Source organism: Protopterus annectens, chromosome 1.part0, assembly GCF_019279795.1.
Source record: "Protopterus annectens isolate FY-2018-M chromosome 1.part0, PAN1.0, whole genome shotgun sequence".
Lineage (NCBI taxonomy): Eukaryota > Metazoa > Chordata > Ceratodontiformes > Protopteridae > Protopterus > Protopterus annectens.
Window position 1 is genome coordinate 785,114,723 of NC_056725.1, and position 27,500 is coordinate 785,142,222.

At 40.5% G+C, this 27,500-nt stretch overlaps 1 protein-coding gene across 1 annotated transcript in view; it reads left to right on the forward strand.

The window, feature by feature from the left end:
* LOC122794560 (transmembrane protein 229B-like) overlaps positions 1-27,293 on the forward strand; it is a 156,180-nt gene extending 128,887 nt beyond the window's left edge. The window contains exon 2 of the mRNA XM_044063058.1: positions 26,213-27,293. Coding sequence (XP_043918993.1) covers positions 26,213-26,741 — 529 coding nt within the window. The 3' untranslated portion in view covers positions 26,742-27,293. The remainder of the gene's footprint in view (positions 1-26,212) is intronic.
* The last annotated feature ends 207 nt before the right edge of the window (positions 27,294-27,500 follow it).

The window sequence follows — 27,500 nt, forward strand, 5'->3', positions numbered from 1 at the left end:
TAATCAGAGTCTCTTTAAGTGATGGCAGTTGTGTACCCAGGAAGACTGAATGCTTTAATTAAATCAAAAGGTGCTTCAACAAAGTATTAGTTAAGGGTGTGCACACAGAAAAGTATTAGTTTACAGGTGTGCAGACTTATGCAACCAGCGTATTGTACATTTTTTATTTTTTATATTTTTGTCCCTAACAGATTTGTTTGTTTTTCAACTGAATTGTACAGGTTATAGGTCACATTAAAGGTGGGAAACGTTTTGAAATGATTTATTGTGGTCTCATTTTTTATATCACAAAAACCTGGCATTTTAACAGGGGTGTCTACACTTTTTATATCCACTGTGTATGTACGTATGTGTGTATATAATATATATATATATATATATATATATATATATATATATATATAAAAACATATATATATATATATATATATATATATATATAAACATATATATATATATATATATATATATATATATAAAAACATATAAATAAACCTTACTGCTATATTCTTCTCTTCCAGTGTTTGGCCCCCATTTTTCTACCATTATGTCGGATAAACCTATGGGGTTTAAAATATGCACTTCTTGTGGCATAAGATCCAAAATTCAGATTCCCACGAGGAGTGTGCTTATTGCCTTAGGGCCAGGCACTTGGACACAGCTTGGAGAATCTGTACCATCTTTAATCCTAGAGCCCTGACAGACAGAAGGAATAAACTTATTTTAATGGGTCTTCTCCCTTCTTTTTTCACTCTCTAAATCAAGAAAGTCTGTTCCTGTAGAGCACTGTAAATGTTCTCCTTTGAAGTCCCTTAGGTCTTCGTCAAAGCTGCCAACCAAGACCACAAAACTCTCAGATCCATTCTCCCTGGGCCTGAAGACATTCAGATCCAAAGCCTTTGGAACCTAATGTCTACAACTATAATCACAATTAGTCTACCAGCTCCCCCTCGGATCCTAAGTTATCGTACCTGAAGCCGGGTACTTCCTTTAGTAGCACAACACCTGAATATGTTTTAAAGCCAGTCTCACCTACCTTGCCTGCTTAGCTTCTCCAAACTCCTAAGAAGCATTCCATGCCCCCATCCACCACTTCCTCTAGGTCCTCCAGAAGCTTGTTGGAAGCAGGTGCGGACAGGATGATGCAAAATTTTCTCAAAGCTCAGATCCAGATGGGGGTCTTACAAGCTTCGGCCCCTATCAGATCTGTTAGTATGTCTGTCACATCTAGGACTATTTCTCTTTCTTTGATGCATTCAGTGGTTTCGGAGCCCCAGGATCCAAGAGCTCCAAGAGGCTAGATGTTGGATCCGAAGAAAGTTTCCTCATCCACTCCGACTGTATGCCTGACTGATTCTGTTCCAATACCCTCAGATCAGAAAGGGTCTTGTAGCTGAAGTGTCAGCATTGGATCCGAGGAGGTAGGCTCAGCCTCAGTTTTGTCTGGGCTGTCCCTTCCCCTCTGAGCTTTGGCCCTAGACAATTCAGATCTGACTGTTCCCTTGAGGCACGGATGTGGGGGTGGCCTTGATCTGCCTTCTTTGTAAGCTTCGGCTCTGAGGGAGCAGGTCAGGGCTTACTCCCATAGGTGGTGCAAAGAGCTTTTTCTCTCCAGATAGTACCATCTTCTCATGTTTTGTGTCCTATCATTTTTATCTCATCAATTCTGAGCTCTGAGTCGGTCAGACCTATTCCACATGACCATTTCCATTACAGGAACTTCCCCTCTCTTCCAACACCTCTCCAGAACATACCATGGAAGAAGTGCCCTGGAAGAGAACTTGTAAGTGGAGACACAGACTCCTCTGTGGAGCTTCTCATGGAAGACACTGATTTTGATGAAGGAGAAGGATCCTCCAGATCACCACTGGATGATATCTCCTTTGGATATATTCTAGAGACCCTGAAGCAGAAGGGTAGTTGGTTGTCCCAAATCTCCTCTCCCAAAGAATCTGTTTTCTTGGAGGCTTTTGTTTTGGGCCCCTCTGTGTCTTGGGTAATTCGCCTAGTGGATGAATTTATTGATCTGGTTTCCCACCGAGCATGGAAGGAACCAGATACTTTTGAGCCCATCTCCAAGTGCCCTGACAAGTTTTTGGCTCCCCCTGCAGACAGACCCCACTGGAGCAAAGGAGTCCTGTTTGATGCTATGATGGTGGCGGCAGCCACTAAGACAGAGCTAGCAGAACCAAGCTCTTCTGTCCATCCACCTAACAGGGAGTCTAGAGCATTGGACAGATTTGGAAAGCGAATGTTTGCATCAGCTACTTTTGCTCTTAAGTGGCTTAATTATCTGGTGCACATTGCTAGGCTTCAGAGAGACTTGACTAAAGAACTATCAAATACTTTCTGAGTCCACCTCTGCTGAGGATTTCAAAAGGACCTCCTCTCAGCTGGCTACTCTTTTATCTTGGGGTGGGGCTCAGGAGCACTATTTCAGGCATCGCCAAAAGGAGAGACACCTGAATGTGGCTATACGACTTTGTGGAGCCCTTAAAGACATCCTTTGTCAGTGCCTCATTTTATGGCACTTCCTTGTTTAGGCCATCAGTAAAAGATATGCTTTCCTGCAGAGAACAAGAATGAAAGACCCTGTCTGCCATGAGGGTAAAGTTTTGTATGCCTCAGCGGGCCTTCTCTAGGAACTAGAGAGCTGGTAAGAAAATCTGGTTCCGTAAATCTCAGGGGACTTTTCCAGGATTTGTGTGGGGACAATTCCTCCTGAGGCAGAGGGGGGAATTTTAATGGTAGACCTCAACCTAGATGCATAAAGGGCCTGCAAAAGTCAGGGCTTTAGAGATTCTTTTTCAGACAGACCCTATGATGTGCTGCCCGACTGTCCAACTCTGGAGGTAGTCAGGAGTCAGTTCTCTTTGCACCTAGATGCCTGGACAAACATCACAAGAGAGCTATGGTTACTAAGCATAATATCTAGAGGTTATTTCATACCATTTTCCTTTCATCCTCATTGTCAGAGAGAGAAACGCCCTGATATTACACCCAGTCAGAGGAAGGCCGCAGCACAAGAAATACAAAAGCAGCTAGAAAAAGAGTCATCCAGAAGGTCCCACCTGACCAGATAGGATTCAGAACTTATTCACTCTTCTTTTTTATGCCAGTGAAAACAGGGGACTTCAGACCCATTTTTGATCTAAGCAAATTGAACCAATAAGTAAAGAAAGTGATGTTCTGAATGGTTATGGTTCTGTCCATCCTGTCTTTTCTGCACAAGAATGATTGGATGTGCTTTGTAAGTTATCAGTATGCATACTACCACATCAAAATAGACAGACAATCCAGAAGAAATCCTTGCTTTTGGCTGGAAGCCAGTCATTACCAATTCAGTAAACAGCAATATAAAAGAAAATAAAAAAACACAGAAGACGCAAAAAAACACCAACTGCAGAAGCATAAAATCCAAAAATGTTTGATACTACAGCATCTTGGCTAACAAGCCTTTCACAGAGTTAACATCACAGTAGCACAAGCTACATTTAAATAACAAATATCAGATCATTAATCAATTATATAAAACAGTTAAACACTTAATGCAGAAAAGCCTTCCACTCAAGTTATTTGTTTAAACCATGAGGCACCAAAGTGCCAAACTTTAAAATACAGACTGCTTCCTTATATAACAGTTTATTTTTAAGTGGAACATCATTCTTAACCAGAACTTGTTCTAAAATACATGCTTTCAAACTGGTACAAGACCCCAAATGTACTGCATGAAAATGTGCTGCCACAGAGCTATCAAAAGTTTGATTCTTAATGTCTCCAACATGCTCTTGTACTCTGATTTTAGACATTATTTTAGTTTCTCCTATATAGAAGAAACCACAAGGGCATGAGAGACAGTAAACCACTCCCTTGGACACACAGGAGAAAATAGCCCTAGACTGAAAAGAAATACCATTTATTTTATTGAAAGTCCTGACCACGTGAATACAAATAGAACACTTTCCACGGGGAAATGTACCAGAATTTTGTAGAGGAATAGTTAAAATTTCAGTAGGCATAGAAAACAAATTATGAACAACCATGTCTTTTATATATCTGGCTCTCTTATAGGAGACCATAAAGGAGTCAGGTAAATTCTTAACCCCAAACTTCTCCTTATGCAATAATGACCAGTAATATCTTAAGATCTTTACTAACTCAACACTGTAAATGTTATAAGAAGTGACAAAATATATCTTTTTGTCACTGGTATTCCCTGCACGACTCCTATATCTGTTCACAGACTTCATATCCTCTGGAATATCAACCACACTGGTGGTATCTTTCTCAAGCACAACAATTTATTCAGTTAATTCATTGCTATATCCCCTTTTTTTAAAGGCTATACGAGAATGTAAGATCTGTTCTTTGAGAGACCGAATAATATTGCACAGCCTATTTATTCTGAGCAACTCATTATAAGGCAAAGCCTTTAAAATAATGGGGGGGGGGGGTTGACCGCTGTTACTATCTAGAAAATAAGTACCATCATCACATTTTTGTGAATCTTTGTAATAATCATATTTACAATATTTAATTCCAAATCTAAAAAAAACAAACAAACAGAAATGCCTTTTTGTACACTATCAAATTGTAGACCAAAAGTTTTTTTTCCTAAAGAGAAGCTAGAAAAGAATCAAATAGTCATGCACCACCCTTACATAAAAAAATTAAATAATCAGCAACTCTATTATAAAAAACAACATACTTATTAAAAAACTCTAACTTATAAAGAAACTCTAACTCAAAAAAGTCCATTACCAAGTTAGTATACATGAGTGCACCCATTGCTGTACTTTGCATCGTCTGATAGATACAGTTGTTTTATTCAAAAAAGTTATGGGTTAAACTAAAATGTAACAAGTCTGTAACAAAGGTGCTAACTGGGCTAGTGCGTAGGGAAGAACCTAAGAGCTTCAAGTCCCACCTGGTGTGTAATACTCGTATAAAGGCTCCTAACATCAAGAACCAGCCAAAAAAAGCCTTCTCGACAAGTGATAGACTCAATTTAAAAAAAAAATATCTTGTATAAGAGTCTAAACTAATAACATACCTAAATAAGTATGAAGAAATAGACCCATATTATGTAAAAAATAATTCTCAACTGCCACAATTGGCTTTCCAGGAGGGGGAAATCTTTCTTATGGATTTTTGGTAGGCAGTAAAATTTTGCCAAACAACTGCCTTCCACTTTAAATTTAACCTCCACATCTTGCTTAGAAAAATAGCCAAGTCTGTAATTCTTATGTAGCAAATCTTTAAAGCTATCTACAGCTGCATAATATTCATGTTCACTGGCCACACGATATACATTAGTGTCAGACAATGATCCATACACATATTGAAATATTGCATATAATGCAACACAAATATTTCTTTTACCTTTGTCTGAGGGCTTAATAACAATATCCCTCCTAGTACTAAGACATTGCAGTGCATTCCATTCAGCCTTGGTCAAATTATAGTATACCTTAGTCTTTTCTTTTTTAAAAGTATTCAGGCTAACATCAAAAGCATAATTTACCATAGATCAAAACTCTTGAATTGTATTGTTAACAAAGGGGGGGGGGTGAAATTACTACTATGTAGTACCTTAGAAGTATCTAAAAGACAGTAACATCATCATATGAATCCAGTGATGAATTACATGAGAAAAAAATCACATTCCCCATCCTCTACATCTGTGTCAAAGGAGGGGGCATCCTCAAGACAAAATCTTGCTATTTTCAAAATAATCTTAACAAATGTAATTTCCTAGCCAGCTTAAACAGTTCAGTTTTACAGACATATAATTGTGGCAAAGATGTGGGAATAAATTTTAACCCATGCTGTGAAACTGATAATTCTGTACAAGACAAAGGGTTACCTGTAAAATTTACAATCAAGTTATCACTACTAGTAACACTGGTTGATTTTACTACATTACAAACATTAGTACAGTCAATATCTTTTTTTTTCTTACTGTTAAAGTACAATCCCTCCTTATTGTTCTGGAAAAGTCCTCGTTTTCGATTATTATTGTTGGTTCCTGGTCTGTTATAATCTGAAAGTTCTCCTGCATATAATTGGGCTGTTGGGGCTGTAGAAGGGAAGGAAAATCCCTAGTTTCATTATCAGATTCCTCAGCACTACTGTTGACTTCAGAAGAGGCAAAAGAAACATTTACTTGCCATTTCCACTTAGTGGAAGCAGCTCCAGAGCCTCCATATGTATTTTGTTTAACTGTCTTCTTGAAAATATTCACCGAGCTGTAATCTCCGAGATCCCTTTCTAGTTTGTGAATCTTCCTTTTAATGATGTCACCGGAATTCTCCTCAAGTGAAGCATTCATTGAGCATAACAACTGCTCACAATGGGCTGTACCAATTTGTGCAGAAAGGGTAGTGCAAGAGTTTCTTCCCTTACTTTTCGTTGTTTAAGGACATCTCCTTCAAGTGAACTTTGGATCCATTCTTTAACACAATGATGGACAGCCATTACACATCTAATTTCAAACTGTTTATCAGCAGGATCAGTAGAATTAAAAAGAGTAGTAGGGCATTTAACAAAACGCAGACCCCTGGGTGTAATATCAAGGTCTAGATATCTCTTAAGCCCCAAAATGTTATAATAAATCACATTTTCTTTGATAAGCAGCCTGTCAAGGAAATCAGTTACTATGAACCTCCGTGGAAAAATTATTACCAGTCATAAGTCCACCAACATTTTGAAATGGATTGTCACCTCTCCTTGATCTACCTTCCTCCAAAAATCTTTCCCAAGACACAGGAGGCTCTGCATGCTGAGCTGAAGTGCCTTCCAGCACTGCACCTGGTTGTAAATTATTCCTCAGGGAAGACTGAGCAGAAGACTTTGCAGAATGAGTAATATCATCTTGAAATAAATGAGACGACTGCACAAGTGAATCGCTAGCCATATTCACTAAACAACAAGTAAAAAATAAAATAAAAAAAAAACACAGAAAAGCAAAAAAACAGCAACTGCATAAGCATAAAATCCAAAAATGTTTAATACTCCAGCGCCTCAGCTAACGAGCCTTTCACAGAGTTAACATCACAGTAGCACAAGCTACATTTAAATAAGAAATATCATATCATTAATCAGTTAGATAGAACAATTAAACAAACAGTTAATACAGAAAAGCCTTCCACTCAAGTTATTTGTTTAAACCATGAGGCACCAAAGTGCCAAACTTTAAAATACATACTGCTTCTTTATATAACAGTTAAAGTGCAACATCATTCTTAACCAGAACTTGTTCTAAAATACATGCTTTCAAACTGGTACAAGACCCCAGATGTACTGCATGAAACATGCTGCCACAGGGCTATCCAAATTTTGATTCTTAATGTCTCTACCATGCTCTTGTACTTTGATTTTAAACATTCTTTTGGTTTCTTGTATATAGAAAAAACCACAGGGGCATGAGAGACTAGACGTCGGATCCGAGGAAAGTTTCCTCCTCCACTCCGACTGTATCCCTTACTGATTCTGTTCCAATGCCCTCAGATCAGAAAGGGTCTTGAAGCTGGTGTCAGCATTGGATCCGAGGAGGTAGGCTCAGCTCCAGTTTTGTCTGATCCATCCTTTCCCCTCTGAGCTTTGGCCCTAGACAGTTCAGATCCGATTGTCTCCTTGAGATTCGGATCTGGGGGTGGCCTTGATTTGCCTTCTTTGTAAGCTTTACCACTGAGAGAGCAGGTCAAGGCTTACTCCCATAGATGATGCAAAGGGCTTTTTCTCTCCAGAGAGAACCATCTTCTCATGTTTAATATCCTATCATTATTATCTCATCAATTCTGAGCTCTGAGTCAGTCAGACCTATTCCACTTAGCCAGCTCCATTAGAAGAACTTACCCTATCTTCCAATGCCTCTCCAGAACATCCCATGGAAGAAGTGCCCTGGAAGAGAACATGTAAGTGGAGAGACAGACTCCCCCGTGGAGTTTCACATGGAAAACACTGATTTTGATGAAGGAGAAGGATCCTCCAGATCACCACTGGATGACATCTCCTTTGGATATATTCTAGAGATCCTGAAGTAGAAGGGTGGTTGGTTGTCCCAAACCTCCTCTCCCAAAGAATCTGTTTTCTTGGGGGCTTTTGTTTCAGGCCCCTCTACATCTTGGGTAACTCCCCTAGTGGCTGAACTTATTGATATGGGTTCCCACTAGGCATGGAAGGAACCAGATACTGTTGAGCCCACCCCCAAGTGCCCTGACAAGTTTTTGACCCCCACCTGCAGACAGACCCCACTGGAGCAAAGGAGTCCCATTTAATGCTATGGTGGTGGTGATGGCAGCCACTAAGACAGAGCTAGCAGTTCCAAGCTCTTATGTCCATCCACCTAATAGACAGTCTAGAGAGTTAGACAAATTTGGAAAGCGAATGTTTGCCTCGGCTGCACTTTACTAGGCTTCAGAGAGACTTGACTAAAGAACTATCAAATACTATGAGTCCATCTCTGCTGAGGATTTCAAAAGGACCTCCTCTCAACTGGCTACTCTTTTATCTTGGGGGGGGGGGGCTCAGGAGCAGCTGGTTCAGGCATCTCCAAAAGGAGAGATACCTAGATGTGGCTATGCGACATTGTGGAGCCCTTAAAGACATCCTTTGTCAGTGCCTCATTTAATGGCACTTCCTTGTTTGGGCCATCAGTACAAGATATGCTTGCCCGCAGAGAACAAGAATGAAAGACCCAGTCTGCCATGGGGATAAAGCTTTCTTTGCCTCAGTGGACCTTCTCGAGGAACCAGAGAGGTGGTAAGAAAATGTGGTTCCGTAATTCTCAGGGACCTTTCCAGGGTTTGTGTGGGGACGATTCCTCCAGAGGCAGAGGGGGAAGTTTTAATGGTAGACATCACCCTAGAGGCATAGGGGGCCTGCAGAACCAGGGCTTTAGAGATTCTTTTTCAGACAGATCCTATCAGCACTCCTGATGTGTTGCCCGACTGTCCAACTCTGGAGGCAGTCTGGAGTCATTTCTCTTTGCATGTAGATGCCTGGAAAAACACCACAAGAGAGTTATGGGTACTAAGCATAATATCTAGCGGTTATTACATACCATTTTCCCTTCATCCTCATTGTCAAAGAAATAAACTTCCCGGTATTCCACCCAGTCAGAGGAAGGCCGCAGCACAAGAAATACAAAAGCTGCTAGAAAAAGAGTCATCCAGAAGGTCCCACCTGACCTGATAGGATTCAGAACTTATTCACTCTTCTTTTTCATGCCAACGAAAACAGGGGACTTCAGACCCATTTTTGATCAAAGCAAATTGAACATGTATGTAAAGAAAGTGAAGTTCTGAATGGTCATTTCAGTTCATCCTGCCTTTTCTGCACAAGGATGATTGGATGTACTTAGTATGCATACTGAAGATCTACAATCACATCAAAATAGACAGACGATCTAGAAGAAATCCTCACTTTTGGCTGGAAGCCAGTCATTACCAATTCAGGGCTCTGCCCTTTGGACTCACCACAGCCCCCAGGGTGTTTACCAAATGCATGGCAGTAGTTGCAGCTCACTCGAGACTAAAAGAATTTCAGGTGTTTCCATATCTTGATAACTGGCTCCTCACCACCCCCTCCAAGCATCAACTGCAACATACCAGGGACTATTTGCTCCAGATTTACAACACTTTGAGCATTACGTTAAATCTTGCCAAATCAAAACTTGCACCAGTTCAGAGCCTGGAATTCATTGGGACAGTTTTGGACACAACAGTACAGATAGCATCTTTACCTCTCCATCACATTACTTCTATCAGAAACCAGGTTCAGGCTATCCTTTCTCATCCATCTCTTCCAGCAGGACTAGTGTGTCAAGCACTTGGGTCAATATTAGCTGATGTAATACTACTTCTCTCTTGCACATTTCTTTATGCAGGTTCTCCAGTGAACTCTAAATGTACATTGGTCCATTCTGTATTAGCCCCTGCCTTTTCAAGTAAAACTCATGCTGATTTGCAAGCAGCACATTCACTGCTAGATACAATTTGATGATTTTTTTTTCTGGGCAGACCCATTGTTGTACAGAACTCAGTAGCCACAGTGAAAATGGACACTACTCGACTCAGGTGGGAGGGGGGGCATTTCATGGGAAGAACTCTCCAAGACATGTGGTCCCCCCAAGAGACCAGCTTGCATATCAAATCATAGAAATGAGAGCAGTCCTTTTAGCATTGCAGACATTTCAAGATGCTCTTCTCTTGGGGACTAATGCATTTCAGACCGACAACATGTCTGTCATCTGGCACATCAACAAGCAAGGAGGAAGTTGATCTTATCCCCTTTGCTGAGAGACCGTGAGGGTTTGGGAATGGGCGATCTCACCAGACCACTTTCTGATTGTGACTTGCATTCTGTGGAAAACCAACGTGTTTATGGACAAACTAAGCAAATCTATTCTGATGCCTCACAAGTGGTCTCACAATCAGTTGGTAGTGAATATGATCTTCAGTTGTTGGGGCCAACCTTGCTGTAACCTATTTGCCACCCATGTCAACAACAAGTGAAGCAAATACTTCACTCTGATTCCCCCTTGGGGGAGTCTCTGAGAGATGCTCTTCCTCACGCTTGGCCCTCAGATGCCTATCCTCCTCTTCCCCTGATTTCAAGATTTTTGACGAAAGCAAGAAGGTTGAATAGCTCAGTAGTCCTCATTGCTCTCATCTGGCCTCAGCAAGTACGGTTACCCTTTGAGTCCAATCTTGTTATTCTCCATAGATACTGGAGCCTACTCAGGATCTCCTTTCTCACCCGTCTGGCTGACCATATGTTTTTTCCACTTCCAGTAATAAACAGTCCAGGCTGTCTTCCTCAGTTCATGACATTTTGGCTTCTCAAAAAGATTCTGCCAGAAAAGTTTATAAAAGTAAATGGAAATGGTTCTCTGGGCATCAGATAAGGAGATTGATCCTTTTTCTTCACCATTTTCTTCTATTCTTAATTTTTTGACAACTCTTTTCAAAGATGGGGCTAGTTTCTTTACAATTAAATTTCAGTTGGCAGCAATTTCAAATGTCCACACAGGGAAGAAATATATTTCCTTGACTTCCTTTAGCTTGTGTAAAGCTTTTATGAAGGCATTTTTTTCTTCTGAGATCTCCAAAAAAGATTCCTTCCCAGCCTTGGGATCTTACTGCTGTACTTGAAGGTTTAACACAAACCCCTTGAACCATCATCCAAATCTGATCTAAAATTTATGTCATGAAAGGTTGTTTTCTTGGTAGCTATAACTTTGGCCAAGAGAGTATCTGAACTCCAGGCTCTTTCAGCAAAATCCACTTACATTGTTTTTCATAAAGATAGGGTTTCCCTGCTTCCAAAAATAATGTTAAGCAATCCATTCACTTACCAGTTTTCTTTCCAAAACTTTCCAATAAAAGAGAGTACATGCTTCACCTCCTTGATGTGGGCAGATAACTATATTTTTACCTTCACAGGACAAAAAAAGTTTAGAAAGCCATTCCAGCTTTTTGTATCTTTCTCTCCAAATTACCTAGAACAATCAGTTTGTAAAGTTACCATAGCTAAATAGATTACAGACTATATATCATGGATGTACTCTCAGGAGAGTATAACATTATGAATACCTCCCCGAGCTCATTCCACTAGATCCATGTCTGCTTCATCCGCCTTTTGGTCAAGAATGTCTATTGATGACATTTGTGCAGCAGCTACATGGTCGAAGACTCATACCTTTGTTTCACATTACAAATTGAACATCATTTCTAGAAATAGAATCTCCTTTGGTTTGGCAGTACTCCAGAATATACTTCCATTAGGGCTACCCAAGGTCAACATAGCTGGGGACTCTGTCCCATAAGTGAGGAAGAATGAAAAAGACATCATCAGATTTATAAGTTATATACTCACCATAACTACTCATCTATGTTGTCCATTTTCATTCTTTCTCAACTCCCCTCCCATCCATCCCTCATCCATTTTTCTTCTGGAAGACGTCTGTGTTTGGAACCTACAGTTCCAGGTTTGAGCCCTGTCTTTTCTATCTGGCTATATCTGTCTCTGTTCTGCTATTGGGAAATAGAGCAGCAAACTTTATCTGAGGCAATAGGAATGGAGTAGGGCATTATGAGTAGAGGGAGAAACTCAAGCGTTGGATCAGGAGTGTGATAAATGTGGCAGAGTCAGATTTGAACCCATAATTGAGGAAGAATGAAAACTGACCACACAGATGCCCAGTTACAGTGAGTATATAACTTATAATTGCTTAGCATTCTGCCTTTTGTTTTGTTTCTTGATTGTTACAAAAATGAAAATATGTATAAATGTTCTTTCCATAAGGAATGGAAACAGAAAGACGAGATATAGATAAGTTTGGAAATTGGAGGGATAATGTGAGGGAGGATGATTAGAAGTGAAAGTAAGCATTCTGCCTGTCTTTATTGTCTTCCAGGGTAACGTGTCAGTAGATGTGACATTTTTCAGTCTTTACTGTCAGCACCCATAGATATATTAAAAACTTAGTAATTTTGATGACAGAACTGATCTTGCTTCGGCCTAACTCCTCCTCATTTATGACCTTTGGAACTGGAGCTGCCAGTTTTGACCTCAGAACCTTCTGTTTTCACAGTTCGTTCTGAGTCTTTGAAAGCTGAGAAAAGGAAACCCAACTATAAGGCAGCAGACATTCTATAAAACATGGTTATGATGGTATGTATTCAGCATTTAGAAATGGTGCTATGTGGACAGTCATACAGAAGCATGCTTTGCTGTGGCTCAATCCCTACCAGAGGATATGAAAGCACAGTTTCTCAGTGCACCAATAGATAAGGAGCTGTGGTTTGAACCCCCTTCTTAATAAATTTCCAAAAAGTTGGAAGAAGGGAAATACTATGAAATCTGTTCAGAAACTGCCAGCCCCATAGTAAGATATAATATAAACTATCCTTCTCAGTCCTGGGCTTTTTATTGATGTCATGGTAAAGGAAAGCAAGCAAAGGGGGAAAATGGCTTACAGAAAAGAAGGTTAGGAATGGTGATCTGGGGTCTTGAGGACCAAGTCTCTAGTATGTTGCAGCAGTAACTGCCACACTTCTCACTCCTTCTCCCCCAAATTCCCACCCTATCCATCAGAACTATTCCTTACGAGACTCCCAAAACATAGGAGGCCAGCTGGCCCTAGTATTCTTAAAAAATTGAGAAAGCATTATGGGGCATGGGAAATTTTGTAAGTGATATCCCAGGAATATAGACTTTAGTTCCTACCAATTTCAAAATTGTATTTGATCTCTCCATTTATGCTAAATGAACAAATATTTTGAAGGATCCTTGTTGGAACAGGTGCATTTGCAAGAAGGGATAGAGAGAGAGAGAGAGAGAGAGAGAGAGTACCAGGGAGAGAGGAGGCCAAAGACCAAGAAAGGGTAGTTTTTGATGTCCTATTCTAATTGTAAAAGTGTCAAAGTTCCGAATGATGAAGCTTAATGGCCTACTGTTTTCCCAAGCCCTGATGGCTTCTCCTACATCTAAAAGATGGCTAGATACATATCCAGGGACCACAGATGCTTTCTCATGTTTGAAATGGGGGGGTCCCATTACCACTTTCTTTTCCCTTCAGATTAGCTATGGCTTCCAGGGTTTTTACCATGTGTCAGGCTCCAATACCAAGGGCATTCACATCTTCCTTATATGTGGAAGACTGCCTAGTTTCAGACAAGGTTATAGGAAGAACTAGAGAGGTCATTAGCATTAGTAAATTGCTTCCACAACCTAAATCTCTCAACCTTTTTAAATCTAGTTTAGTGCCTTTCAAAACAGTAGTTGTTCTGAGGGCCTTTCCTCTGCACAGAAAACTTTCTTTTCCTGTGACAAAGTGGTTTTTCTGACCCAGTTCTATCAAAAAAAAAAAAATAGTCCAGGGGATCTACATCTTAAAGGTGAAGTTCCTAAGAATCATGGGATTTAAGGTGTTCGTCATTATTATGGTTCTGCTATCAAAACTGAATATGAACACATTTCACTGGTACTTCAAAACTGTTTGGCACTAGCATACCCAAAGCCTGCAGGAGACCACACTGATATACTGTATAAGGCAGAAACTTCACATTAGCAGTTCGTGCCTTATGCAAGAACCACTGTCATGGAGTCACCAGCTGCAGAGAAATCTAACTTGACGTTTATGATTAGATCATTGTTGCGATAATGCTTATTGATGGAATATTTCCTACCAAGGATAACTATGTCCAGCCAGTATAACAAAGCTTATGCTCTTCTTCCTCATGTGCAGTATATCTGACCTTAGACATAGGTGCAGAGTGTGAAAATCCTCAAAACTTTCTTGCTGCTAGTTAGAGAAGCAAGTCTTTGTCTGAAGCTTGGTCTATTAGCTGTTATAAAAGGATCCATTCGCTTTCACGAGGGAAAGCTAAGTGCCTCATTGGTGAACCTTCCTCATTTTGAACTTTCTGCCATGTGAAGAGAGGAAAGTGCCTCCTTACTAAGTGGATTTTGTATAAGAGTAGGCATACCAAATGTCTTTTCTGTTTGGAACCCAACCATAATATCAAAGGTTGGTCTATTTGTCAAGCTTTTGTTCCAAAGTCCCTTGGAAGCCATTTTACTTTCTTAAAACTGTACTTGAAGAGTAAGCACTTTCCAGGCTTTTGTGCCAAACACTATGTAGTCAGAAGCTCCAACCTCAGATTTACTGGTGCAGTCAGAAGAAAAAGAAAAAAAGACAGACCTTCTTTCCCCATGTTATAGTCTTATGTCTCTGATGACACTATACAGGCCAGCAGCCTATCTGATCTCTTGGCCTGTTCTCGCAGTTGCAACACTATTGGGGGCTAACTTGGAACAGCCTTTTGGTGTGTCTGGACTGACCAGTCAGACAGCCATTAAGGCCATAAAGGTGGAACCCAGGCTTGTGGTTTCAATGGGACTAGACTTTCCTCAGTTATTGATAAATGAGGACATCCCTGATTCCCTTATGGGGATACTTTTCGGGATGGGACACTTCTTTATGTATAGTTTCTTTAGAAATCCCTAAAATGAAAAAGCAAAAGACTAGAGACATTTAATCTCCTACTGCATTTGCTCCCCATGATACTCAACCGGAATGGCAAGATGTTTTCCCAGGGACTTTTTAAAGAACTTATTACTTTAAAGCTCTCTCATTTTATGGCCTTTTCATCCTCTACCCTCCTGAAGAGAATGAAGCAGACTTTATCTGATGTTTCTTCCTCAAAATTAGACTCTGAGCCTCTAGGTTACTTCTGTCTGTTATACTTCTCATCTGGTTATGAGTCTGAACCTGATAACTTTTCCTCAGACTCTTCCCCAAAAAGAGATATTTGTTGGGAACACTGTCCAAATGATTATGCAAAATTTTAATTGTGAGGGTAAACAACTCTCTGAATCTCAAAAGAGTTGCTATAGTTTATTGCGTATGGAAGTTCCTAAGCCTTCTGATGTCCCTGCTGTATTAGAAGTGCTGGAGGACACTTATTTCAGCTTTTGTAGCTCCTGAGTCTTAACTATTTGCACCCAAAAAGCCCGACTGGTATTATAAAGTTCCTGATAGTCACACATACCTTTACAAGAACCCTACATATAATCCTACAATTATTTCTACATACTCAGTCCAGCCATCCAAGCTTTATCCATCCTCAAATGCCTTACTTAATGACAAGGACAGTGGGGCAGTGGACAGGTATGGAAAGAAAACTTGTACTTCAGCAAAATTAGCATACTTTTAATTATCAAACCATAAGATTAGGGACCTGTTATCCGTTCTTGATCATGTCTAAACTTAGGTCTGACCTGCCTGGCAGTGACTCTAGATCTGCACTTAAATGTGAGTTCTCTTGTTTCTTAGGTTGCAAGTCACTCTTAAGTACCCATATGACTTTGCCAGTGCTTCGTCCATGACTGCTGCCACTGAGTCTGCTCTTAGAAAGTTTTTGCTGGCTCAGACTCCAGTCATTCCCAGGTGATTTCAAAGCCAAACTTTAAATGCTTCTTTGGATAATGTTTACCTCTTTTGTTGAGATTATTTTAAAAAATTGGGGGAAAGGGAGATATTATGCAGGGATTTAATTATTTCCCCAGTTCTAACATTTTAGAGGAATTACCTCTCCAAACCAGACCCTTTATTTTACAAAAAAATGTGACAGAACAAGGCCAGATCTGATTTAAAGGAGCCAAAAGACCCTTCTTAGACAAGTCTTTGGGTGTCTGACTACCCCCCACCTCCACCCCACCTTTACTTACCCTCTTTCCAGACGTCTTGGCAAACTCTCTCTCTCTCTCTCTCTCTCTGTGTCTTTCAGATTTCAACTCTGGAAAAACAGTCGGAACAGATTATTGGACTTTGTAAATCTTTTAAAAAGGGTACACACTTCAGTTGAATTCCTTTCTTGCTTAGAATACAATCCAGCAAGTACCTCCAAACCCAACATCTGCTTCCTTCTTTTATTTCAGAATCCGGGTATAATAGGACATGTTTTCCTTTCAAAAAGGAGAAGGATTCTACTCCAGGTTTTTCTTTGTTTCAAGAAAGTAAGGTACCTGAGGACTAATTCTGTTTGCCTACCCTGAACACCTTTTTGACAGTTACAAATATAGGATATTAACACTCCAGAATATTTTTCTTCTGATTTTTCCCAAAATGTTTTTGGTTATCTTGGATATCATTGATACTTTTCTTTATATTCACATTCATCCTCATCACTGGAAATTTTGAGGATTCTGTGCCTTAGAATTATACTTTCAGTTTACTGTTTTTGACTTTTGGCCTCTCTTATGCTCTGAGAGCACTCACAAAGTGTATAGTCCCTATCCTAGCATTCTTCACACTCCAAGGTATCTATACCTATCCTTGACTGGACAGTTTCCTGATTCAAGCCAGTTCCCTTCAGGAAAATTCTTTTAAGACTTACAGTTTGCTGGCAGAATCTTTTGGAAATTAGGTTTCATTCTGAACTTCAACAAGTCCAATCATATTCAATCTAATTTTTTGGTGTTCCTTGGATGCCATCTCTACACATCCTTCATGATGGTCTGCCTTTTAGTTCTTAACAGATTAATTTATATACTTACAGACTTTTCTGTGGCCTCTGCAAGAAAGATTCTGAGAGCCTTGGGATAAGTGGCATCCACTATACAAATGATTGTTTGCCAGACTTCATATGAGGAGAATTAGTGCCTAAAATTTATCTGGGCACAACACTGCCATCCTCTGTCATTCCCCAATTCCTGTCTTGCTGTTCATGAAAAAAAAAAACTGAACTGATTGCTCAGATACAAAAATACCCAAGAGTGCCTTTTCTTAAACCACTTCTTATGCAAAAGATTTCTACAGGTGCATCAGATATGGCCCTGGGTGCTTGGTCAAAGGGTTGCATGGTACGTGGACATTGGCTGAAAAAGACAGAAGGGAGCATACAAACATAAAAGAAATGAAAACATTGATCTTTGCTCTCCAGTCTTTCCATCACCGTTGGTCCTCAGCAACTCTGCAGATGTTGACAGTACTACTGTTGAGGAGAACCTCAACAAACAAAGTGAAACAAAATCTTATCACCTGTGCAGATTAGCAGTGATTGCTTGGGGTGTTGCTGTTTATCACAGTCTTCTCCTTCAAGCAGTTTATGCCCAGTCAGAACAGAACAGCTTGGCAGACCACCTAAGCAGATCTAGGGAAGACAGTCATGACCGGATGATGAACAGAGTGATCTGCCTTCAGATTGTCTGCCAGTGGGGTACCCCAGAGATGCATCTTTTTTGCCTCCTCTCTGAGCAGTCTACTTATACAATTTGGTCCAGGATTCATTGCAAGAAAGCCTGTAGAATGAAAGCTTTCTCTTTCCTAATGAAAGGTGAATTCCTAGATGTCATTTCTCCATTTCCTCTCATCCAAATAGTCCTCCTGAAGTTTGAGAAGGACATACTCAAAAAAAAACTTTTGGTGACCCCCCCCCCCCCCCTTTAACCAATGTAACATTGCTCATAGCTAGGTGGAAGAGAAGGGAGAACCAATCACAAATTACCACACATTATGGACCTACTCATACAGCAAAAGGGCTGTCTAATTCATCCATATCCGAAGAAGTTCTGTTTCACTTTATGGATGATAGGCTTTTAATACCTTTTAGGTATTGTTATTGAGAGGATGTGCTACAAGTGATAAAAGAGACTAGAAAATTATATATTTTGAAATGGAAAGGGTTTTATTTTTGATACTGAAAAAAGAGGACTGCATTGCTATCAAACAGGGATCTCTTCTATACGTATGTATGTACGTGAGCTGGTCAGTTCTGGCTTGGCATATAGCTCTACTAAGGTAGAGTTGTCAGCAAAGTCTGCTTGTCTACCTGTGTATATATCTCTTCATGCTTTGAGGTCAAACAGTTCCTAAAAGCCATTCTACATATTATCCTTCCTCCCTAAAATGTATTCCCTCAACCTGGGACCAGATTTACGTTCTTGAGAAACTAACTTTACAACCTTTGAACCTGCTTATTCTGCAGCCTTAAAATATTGTACATGGAAAACGGTTCTTGTTGTCTTAACCTCTGCTGAAAAGATTTCTGAGTTGCAAGCTTTCATATCTATTCCACCTTTTCTGTTTTTCCAAAAAGACAGAGTTTCCTCTTAGAGGTACCCTGTTCTTTATTGCCTAAGCTTGTCACTGAAATATCTCTTTTTTATCAGTCTATTTAACTTCAAACATTCCTTCCTAGCACTCAGAATAAGGGAGAAATGATACTTCATTTGCTAAATGGATGTAGACAAGTAAGATTTGGACAAGACTAAAGAAGTTAGAAAAATCTAATCAATTGTTTTACCCTTTGAGGTGGAACAGCAAGCTCTTTAGTATCCAAGCAAATTATTTCCAGATTGATGTCAATAACTATCCCCTGTTGTTATTCTTTCCATGGTAAATACCTCCAAATTCATTTTATAGGTTCATAGGTAGGTACTAGGCTATCAGCCCAAGGGCCTAAGTAAGCCTAGCCAACAAGATTCCCTGGCTTACGCCACCCAAGAAAGTTATTTTCCTGTGCCCCTGTCGAGCAGAGCCACAGAAGTGATCCCTGGGATGTATTTCCTATTTCCCATCCACTTATCAAGATTTTTCTTGAAGAGTGCTAATGAGGAACTAGCTTGTTCCAGATTATGGGAAGTCTCTGGGACAGGATTCTATCCCTCCAGCATGTCCTGTTTATTGTGGTGACAAAGTTTAGGTCCCTAGAGCATATAGTTTGGAGGGATTGGGATTTCTTTAGGTGTAGCATGTCCAACAGCTCTGGGTTTCACATAGCTTTATATGTTAGGCAGAGATCACCTCAGAGTAGGCGAAATGCTATGGAGTAAAGCTGGAGTTTTTTGAGACTGTCAGTGTAAGGCATCTGTTTGAGGCCAGTAATCCTCTTTGTGAGGTATGTCTGTGGCCTTTCCAACTGCTGCAGATGTGTTGTGAGGTACATTCCAAAAGGGGCGTTGTACTGCATAATGGGTCTAATTAGTGTCGAGCAGAGGGGAACAATGACTCTTTTTTTTTTTCCTAGATGAGAATCCTTTTGTGATGAGGTGTGCCATATAGAAGGATTTCCTGACTACTGTGGTGATGTGATTATCAAAGGAGAGACTACTGTCCCCCTGGGTCCCCAGGTCTCTTATCACACATTTGGCGTTAAGTAGACTGCCGCCTATGTGGTAGTTCATGGGTACAGAGTTTTTACCAAAGGGGATGACAATGCACATTTTGGCATTGAGCTTGAGGCCATGGCTCTGACACCAGGCATCAGTCTCACTGAGGCCCTTCGGTAGGATATCCACATCATTTGGGGACTCAGCTATGGCTCCTAGTTTGCAGTCATCTGCCAACTTCGTTAGCCAAAGGCCTTCTGTGTTAGCTTGTACTTCAGAGAAGTGAGTACCAAACAGGAGAGGTCCCAGGACTGAACCCTGTGATACCCCATTTGTCACTGGTTTGAAGTCATATTTGGAGTCTGCAGCTTTTACAGTGTGGGTTCTGTCAGTGAACCAATTGGCAACCCATCTTGTGACATAGGGATTTGTACCTAGTTTAGTGAGTTTAGCTATAATTCTAGAATGGGGGATGGTGTCAAAAGCCTTGGCAAGGTCAAGATAGGCTGTGTGAACCACCTTACCCTTGTCTACAGCTTTGGTGACTGCTTCAAAGAAGTCGATCAGGTTCAGCAGGCATGTTCTGCCTTTCACAAACCCAAACTGGGTGGGGTTCAGAGTTTGGAGGTTACCAATGTCTTTGTTTATGAGTTCCATGATGATACGTTCCATGGCCTTACAGACCAGGCTCATCAGGCTAATAGGGCAATATTTCCTGGGATCAGTGGTGGCTCCCCCTTTGTGGAGTGGGATAACTGTTGCTGTGCACCATTCAGTGTGCGCAAAGCGTCATGTGAGAATATGATTGAACATGGTGCTTAGGTGGGGAGCCAGTACGTTCTGAAGTTCGTGTAAAACGCAGCCTGGGATGTTGTCCGGTCCCATGGATGCTGTGTTTTTGGCTTTAGAGAGTGCAGCCCAAGCTACATTTTTAAAGCCTGGGATGTTGTCTGGTCCCATGGATGCTGTGTTTTTGGCTTTAGAAAGTGCAGCCCATGCTACATTTTTAAAGCTCAATTTACGAGAGGAGTAACTTCTTCTAGTTTTTTTCCTTCAAGAGCTTGACTCCAAATCTGTCTTAGAGATAGCTACTTGGTCTTCCAGTCACATATTTACCAGGCATTACAAAATTGAAGTATACTCTGTAATCAGAATGGGATTTATAGAACTGTATTTCATGGGTTACTGGACTCCACTTCTGTTTCTATCATCCCTCCCAGTCTAGGTAAAAGCTTTGGGAATCATACGATCAGTTAGCATTACTCCAACAATGATTTAATGATGAACACAGTACAGTTGTGTAAGAACTTTGCAGTAGATGTTTGATTATATCACTGTTGCACTATATGCACCCTTTCTCCATCCCCCTAGTTCTTCTAATTTCCCTTTAGGCTGTGGTGGAATTTTGCCTATCCTTCCCTCTTTCATTTTCCTTGATCTTTCCTCTTTATAGCCTAAGTGTAAATTTGGGGCAGGAAAGCTGATGATTTTTGCACTTGTACGCCCCTTAAGTGCCAGTACATATTCTTTCTGCCTAGGTTCTAAAGTCAGAAGTAAGGCACATGAGGAAGGAGCACATACTTTTTTTTATACTAGCTAAATGGAAGGTAACCCTGGCAGGGTATGTACATCAGTTGGCATTACTGCAGTGATGATCTAGTCAAACATCTGCTGTTATGGTAAGTTCCCTTTTAGACAGGCTTTTAAGAACTAAACTGTGACTACAGATTACTTCGACACAGCCTGGGAGCACTTAGCCAAACTCAGAGTGCAGTTTACCTGTGATCACAAACAGAAAAGGCCTGTAAACATGAAGGAATTGATGGGTGTAATTGTGACACTTAAGGATTTGAAAGTGCACTCTAGGGGGTAGGTCAGGTTTTGGTTTGACTATGATACAAGGGATTCTGTAGTTGTATACCTGCCAGAGAATGAATAATAACACAGCTTGAGAATCTACCCAGATGTTGTCATTGACTGTTGCAGTGATGTTTCCAAAAGAAGATAGTGCAGTTGTGCATAAGCTGTTCATCATAACATTGGAGCTTTAAGGAAATGTCTCTGCAGCAGAAAAGCTATCTTCTCTCTTTCCATATAACCAGATATACATATTTTCATCATAGCTGTTTTGATAGTGTAGTATACAAGTCATTAATATTTAGTACAAAGTGTGAAACCCAGAAGGGGCTGAAAGAACAGAGGTAATGCTGGCTATGTAGGGATCACTTCTTCCTCTCTGTGAGATTGCAACATGATTCTGCAATCACAGAAGTTGCCTGTTACATGCAAAGTAGTGGGATGTGCTTCCACAGTCCCCGAACTTCTGTATATCCAATCCACAGTTCTTCTTCTTCTTCTTTCGGCTGCTCCCGTTAGGGGTTGCCACAGCAGATCAACTGTTTCCATTTCTTCCTGTCCTCTGCATCTTGCTCTGTCACACCAACCACCTGCATGTCCTCTCTCTCCACATCCATAAACCTTACCTTAGGCCTTCCTCTTTTCCTGTTACCTGGCAGCTTCATCCTTAGCATCTTTTTCCCAATATACTCTGCATCCCTCCTCAGCACATGTCCAAACCAATGTAATCTTGCTTCTTTGGCTTTGTCTCCAAACCTTCCAACCTGGGCTGACCCTCTAATATACTTATTCCTAATCCTGTCCATCCTCGTCACACCCAGTGCAAATCTTAACATCTTCAACTCTGCCACGTCAAGCTCTGACTCCTGCCTTTTTGTCAATGCCACTGACTCCAACCCATATAACATAGCTGGTCTCACTACCCTCTTGTAGACCTTCCCTTTCACTCTTACTGGTACTCGTCTGTCACAAATCACTCCTGACACTCTTCTCCATACACTCCATCCTGCCTGTACTCTCTTCTTCACCTCTCTTCCACACTCACCATTACTCTGAACTGTTGATCCCAAGTACTTAAACTCATTCACCTTCACCACCTCTACTCCCTGCATCCTCACCATTCCTCTATCCTCCCTCTCATTCACACACATATATTCTGTCTTAGTCCTGCTGACCTTCATTCCTCTTCCCTCTAGAGCATATCTCCACCTCTCCAGGGTCTCCTCCACCTGTTCCCTACTCTCACTACATATCACAATGTCATCTGCAAACATCATAGTCCACAGGTACTCCTGTCTGATCTCGTCTGTCAACCTGTCCATCACCATTGCAAATAAAAAAGGGCTCAGAGCTGATCCTTGATGTAATCCCACCTCCACCTTAAATGCATCCGGCACTCCCACCACAGACCTCACCGATGTCTACCCTCGTACATATCCTATACCACTCTTACATACTTCTGTGACACTCCCGACTTCCTCATACAATACCACCCCTCGTACATATCCTGTACCACTCTTACATACTTCTCTGACACTCCCGACTTCCTCATACAATACCACAACTCCTCTCTAGGCACCATGAGATATGTTTTCTCTAAATCCACAAAGACACAGTGCAACTCCTTCTGACCTTCTCTGTACTTCTTCATCAACACTCTCAGAGCAAACATCGCATCTGTAGTGCTCTTTCCTGGCATGAAACCATACTGCTGATTACTAATCATCACCTCCCTTCTTAACCTAGCTTCCACTACTCTTTCCCATAACTTCATGCTGTGACTGATCAGTTTAATCCCTCTGTAGTTACTACAGCTCTGCACATCACCCTTATTCTTAAAAATTGGTACCAAAACACTTTTTCTCCATTCCTCAGGCATCCTCTCACTTTCCAAGATTTCATTAAACAATCTAGTTAAAAACTCCACTGCCATTTCACCTAAACACCTCCATGCTTCCACAGGTATGTCATCTGGACCAACAGCCTTTCCGTTCTTCATCCTCTTCATAGCTATCCTTACTTCCTCCTTGCTAATCCACTGCACTTCATTATTCACTATCCACACATCATCCAACCTTCTCTCCCTCGCATTCTCTTCATTCATCAACCCCTCAAAGTACTCTTTCCATCTGCTCAACACACTCTCCTAGCTTGTGAGTACATTTCCCTCATTATCCTTTATCACCCTTACCTGCTGCACATCTTTACTAGCTCGGTCCCTCTGTCTAGCCAATCGGTACAGGTCCTTTTCTCCCTCCTTAGTGTCCAACCTTTTATACAACTCTTCATACTTATCCTTAGCCTTCACCACCTCTCTCTTTGCCATGCACCTCATCTCCTTATACTCTTGTCTACTTTCTTCATCTCTTTGACAATCCCACTTCTTCTTTGCCATCCTCTCTCTCTGTATACTCTCCTGTACTTCCTCATTCCACCACCAGGTCTCCTTGTCCTCTTTCCTCTTTCCAGATGTCACACCAGGCACATTTCTAGCCATCTCTCTTACTAGCTCTGCTGTAGTTACCCAGCTATTTGGTAACTCTTCACTGCCACCCAGTGCCTGTCTTAATTCTTCCCTGAACATCACCTCACAATTACCCTTTTTCAATTTCCACCATTTGATCCTTGGTGCTGCCCTCACACTCATCCTCCTCTTCTTGATCACCAATGTCATCCTACAAACCACCATCCTATGCTGCCTAACTACACTTTCCCCTGCCACCACTTTACAGTCTCCAATCTCCTTCAGATTGGCCCTTCTACATAAGATATAATCCACTTGTGTGCATCTTCCTGCACTCTTGTATGTCACCCTATGCTCCTCCCTCTTGTTAAAATACGTATTCATCACAGCCATGTCCATCCTTTTTGCAAAATCCACTACCATCTGACCTTCTGCATTCCTTTGCTTAACACCATACCTACCCATCACTTCCTCATCCCCTCTGTTCCCTTCACCAACATGCCCATTGAAATCTGCTGCAATCACCAGTCTCTCACCCTTGGGTACAGTCACCACTTCATCCAACTCACTCCAAAATTTTTCTTTCTCATCCAGCGCACACCCAACTTGTGGAGCATATGCACTAACAACATTCATCATTACACCATCAATTTCCACTTTCATAAACATCACTCTATCCAACACTCTTTTCACCTCCAAAACACTCTTAGCATACTGTTCTTTCAGGATAATGCCTATACCATTTCTCCTTCCATCCACACCATGATAAAACAATTTGAAACCGCCTCCGATACACCTAGCCTTGCTCCCCTTCCATCTGGTCTCTTGCACACACAATATACCAACGGTTCTTTGGTCCATCATATCAGCTAGCTCTCTCCCTATACCAGTCATACTGCCAACATTCAAAGTTCCAACCCTCACTATCACATTCCTAGCCTTTACCTGCCTTCGGGCATGCCTTCCACCTCTTCTCCTCCTTCGGCCAACAGTAGCCCAATTTCCACCAGCACCCTGTTGGCCAACAGTACTGGTGGCGGTCGTTGTTAACCTGGGCCTCGACCGATCTGGTATGAATTTCTGTACTGTTTTCTGCATGTATGATATGGCAAAATTTTACGCCGGATGCCCTTCCTGATGCAACCCTCCCTATTTATCCGGGCTTGGGACCGGCACAAAGAAATGCACTGGCTTGTGCATCTCCAGAGGCTTCCACAGTTGCCAATCATTTATCACCAACTTAAGTGAACAGATGATTTCCAAGATTCCATCATATGAGGATACACTGGTAGGTAAGTGCTTCATGCACCTACTTAAGTTACATGGAGTGGTGGCACAAAAAAATGTAGGCTGTCAAAAGGATATGAGCATAATTGATAATCTATAATGCAGCCTCTCCTTGAAGATTTTATGTTGTTTAAGTGCCTTACACACAGTTGCACTATATTGATTATGGACGTTTTGTTAGTAGGCTGGAAATCCAATATGGACTTCTCCTATTCAGGTAAAGTGGACATGTACAGGGCAAGGAGAAGTAAACCAGCATGTCATCTCCATAGCTATTCACATGCCACTATGTAGCAATGACTCCCCCAATCTATGCTTTCATGTTACATAACATCTACGGATTTTATACCTCTTGGTGGAACATTCTGAACTTTTTTTCCCTTGTTTTATTTATTTATTTATGTTTGGGTATTCTGCGGTCTTATCTTTTCTTTGATTACATCTTATTTTTATGAATGTCCTCATGTTTTGTTTAACAATATTCTGCTGATATTGTGTCTTGGGATTTTCACATTAGAAAAAAAACTTGTTAGAACATGATACACTTTGAATGTAAGCATTTTCATCTCTGAAATGCTTAGAATGCAGCATAGCATTAATGCAGGGAGGGGCTGACTTTTGTTGATTCTGGCCATTGAATATTTTCTTTTTTTGCAAGTTCTGTCTACTTTTAGTATGTTTTTTTAGTTGGACAATGTAGCAACTTTAATAGGTAGACTCAATAAAATTCCCCTCCTGATCTTTGACCAGTACTTTACTTGTAGACATTGTTGAGGTAGATAAAATTTGCTAATAATTATTAAAAATGTTAACATGCTGAAGCATCTGTCAGAAATGTTTAAGTGTTATATTTTCTTATTAGTAATAGACCACTGAATAATTAATTGTACAGGTATTAGCGTAAAACTAACATATTTAGTATTGTATGTTGCTGTGAGACTGATATATTTTCTTTAACCTGTGCTAGTTTTCTTGCAATTTCAGAATTTTGAAAAAGATGGGATCTTCTGCTGAGCCTTTAAGTCCATTGTCTCGTTGGTACATCTATGCTATCCATGGTTACTTCTGTGAGGTTATGTTTACAGCTGCCTGGGAATTTGCCGTAAATTTTAACTGGAAATTTCCTGGTGTCACCAGTGTATGGGCCCTTTTTATTTATGGTACATCCATCATGGTCATTGAGAAGATGTATATTTTCTTAAAAGATAAGTGCCGTACTCTGACTCGATGTGTATTGTACACTCTATGGGCATATGCGTGGGAATTTTCCACAGGATTCATATTGCGACAATTCAATGCCTGCCCTTGGGACTACTCTTCTTTTGATTATGACTTTATGGGATTAATAACCCTAGAATATGCAATTCCATGGTTTTGTGGTTCTCTTTTTGTAGAGAAAATGGTAATCAGGAATACTCTTCGCTTAAGATATGATGAAAATGGAGATGTGAGCTCTCCAAGCGCTGCATTCAGGGCTGTAATTGAATGCCTGAAGTCTAAAAAGACCAAATGATGACATTCTTACAAACTGAGTACCGACCTGTAGATAAAAGGTGATTTTGAGTAATCATTCGTTTACACTTTCATTTTCATTTTCTCAACTTCTGTAATTGTTTTGTTGATACCTTTATCATTATGGATGCATTTTTATTCTGCATTCAGTGAGTTTCTGGTGTTTGAAACAGAATTCTTAGGTCATCTCATAGCCTGGAAGTTGTTATTAATACAAAATGAATTTATTTTATTGTCTGTTAATAGTGATGTAGGTATCTTAATATGGATTATTGGATAGAGCTGTGTATTTCTTTGCAGGTAACAATGTTAAATCAAAATAAGTTCAGATTTTAAGTTGGACAAACATGTTAGTGTAATTTTCTCATGATTATTTGTGATAAGCAAATTCAAAGAATGGCATTGCCATATCATTGCTTAAAAATCAAGGGCTGAGTTTCTGTGGAGCAAGAATTGATATTTATTATGTTGGTTATATATTTCTTAAAGGGCTACATTTGAAAATAGGATTTATAAGGATTGTGGACCAATAAATACACAGCTTATGGCAACTGTATGCCTTTCAGACTCTGAAACATCTGGTTAGAATAGACATTACTGATGTTGGACCACAGGAATGCAGAAGTTTTCCGTTGTTTTTCACAATGCAATTGAACAGTAATGGATCAAAGCATAGTTCTTAAGGTTACAGGGAGACAAACAGTAATAATCTGAGGCATTTGTTTACAGCAGATAATTTTGCTACAGCATACACCTGGTT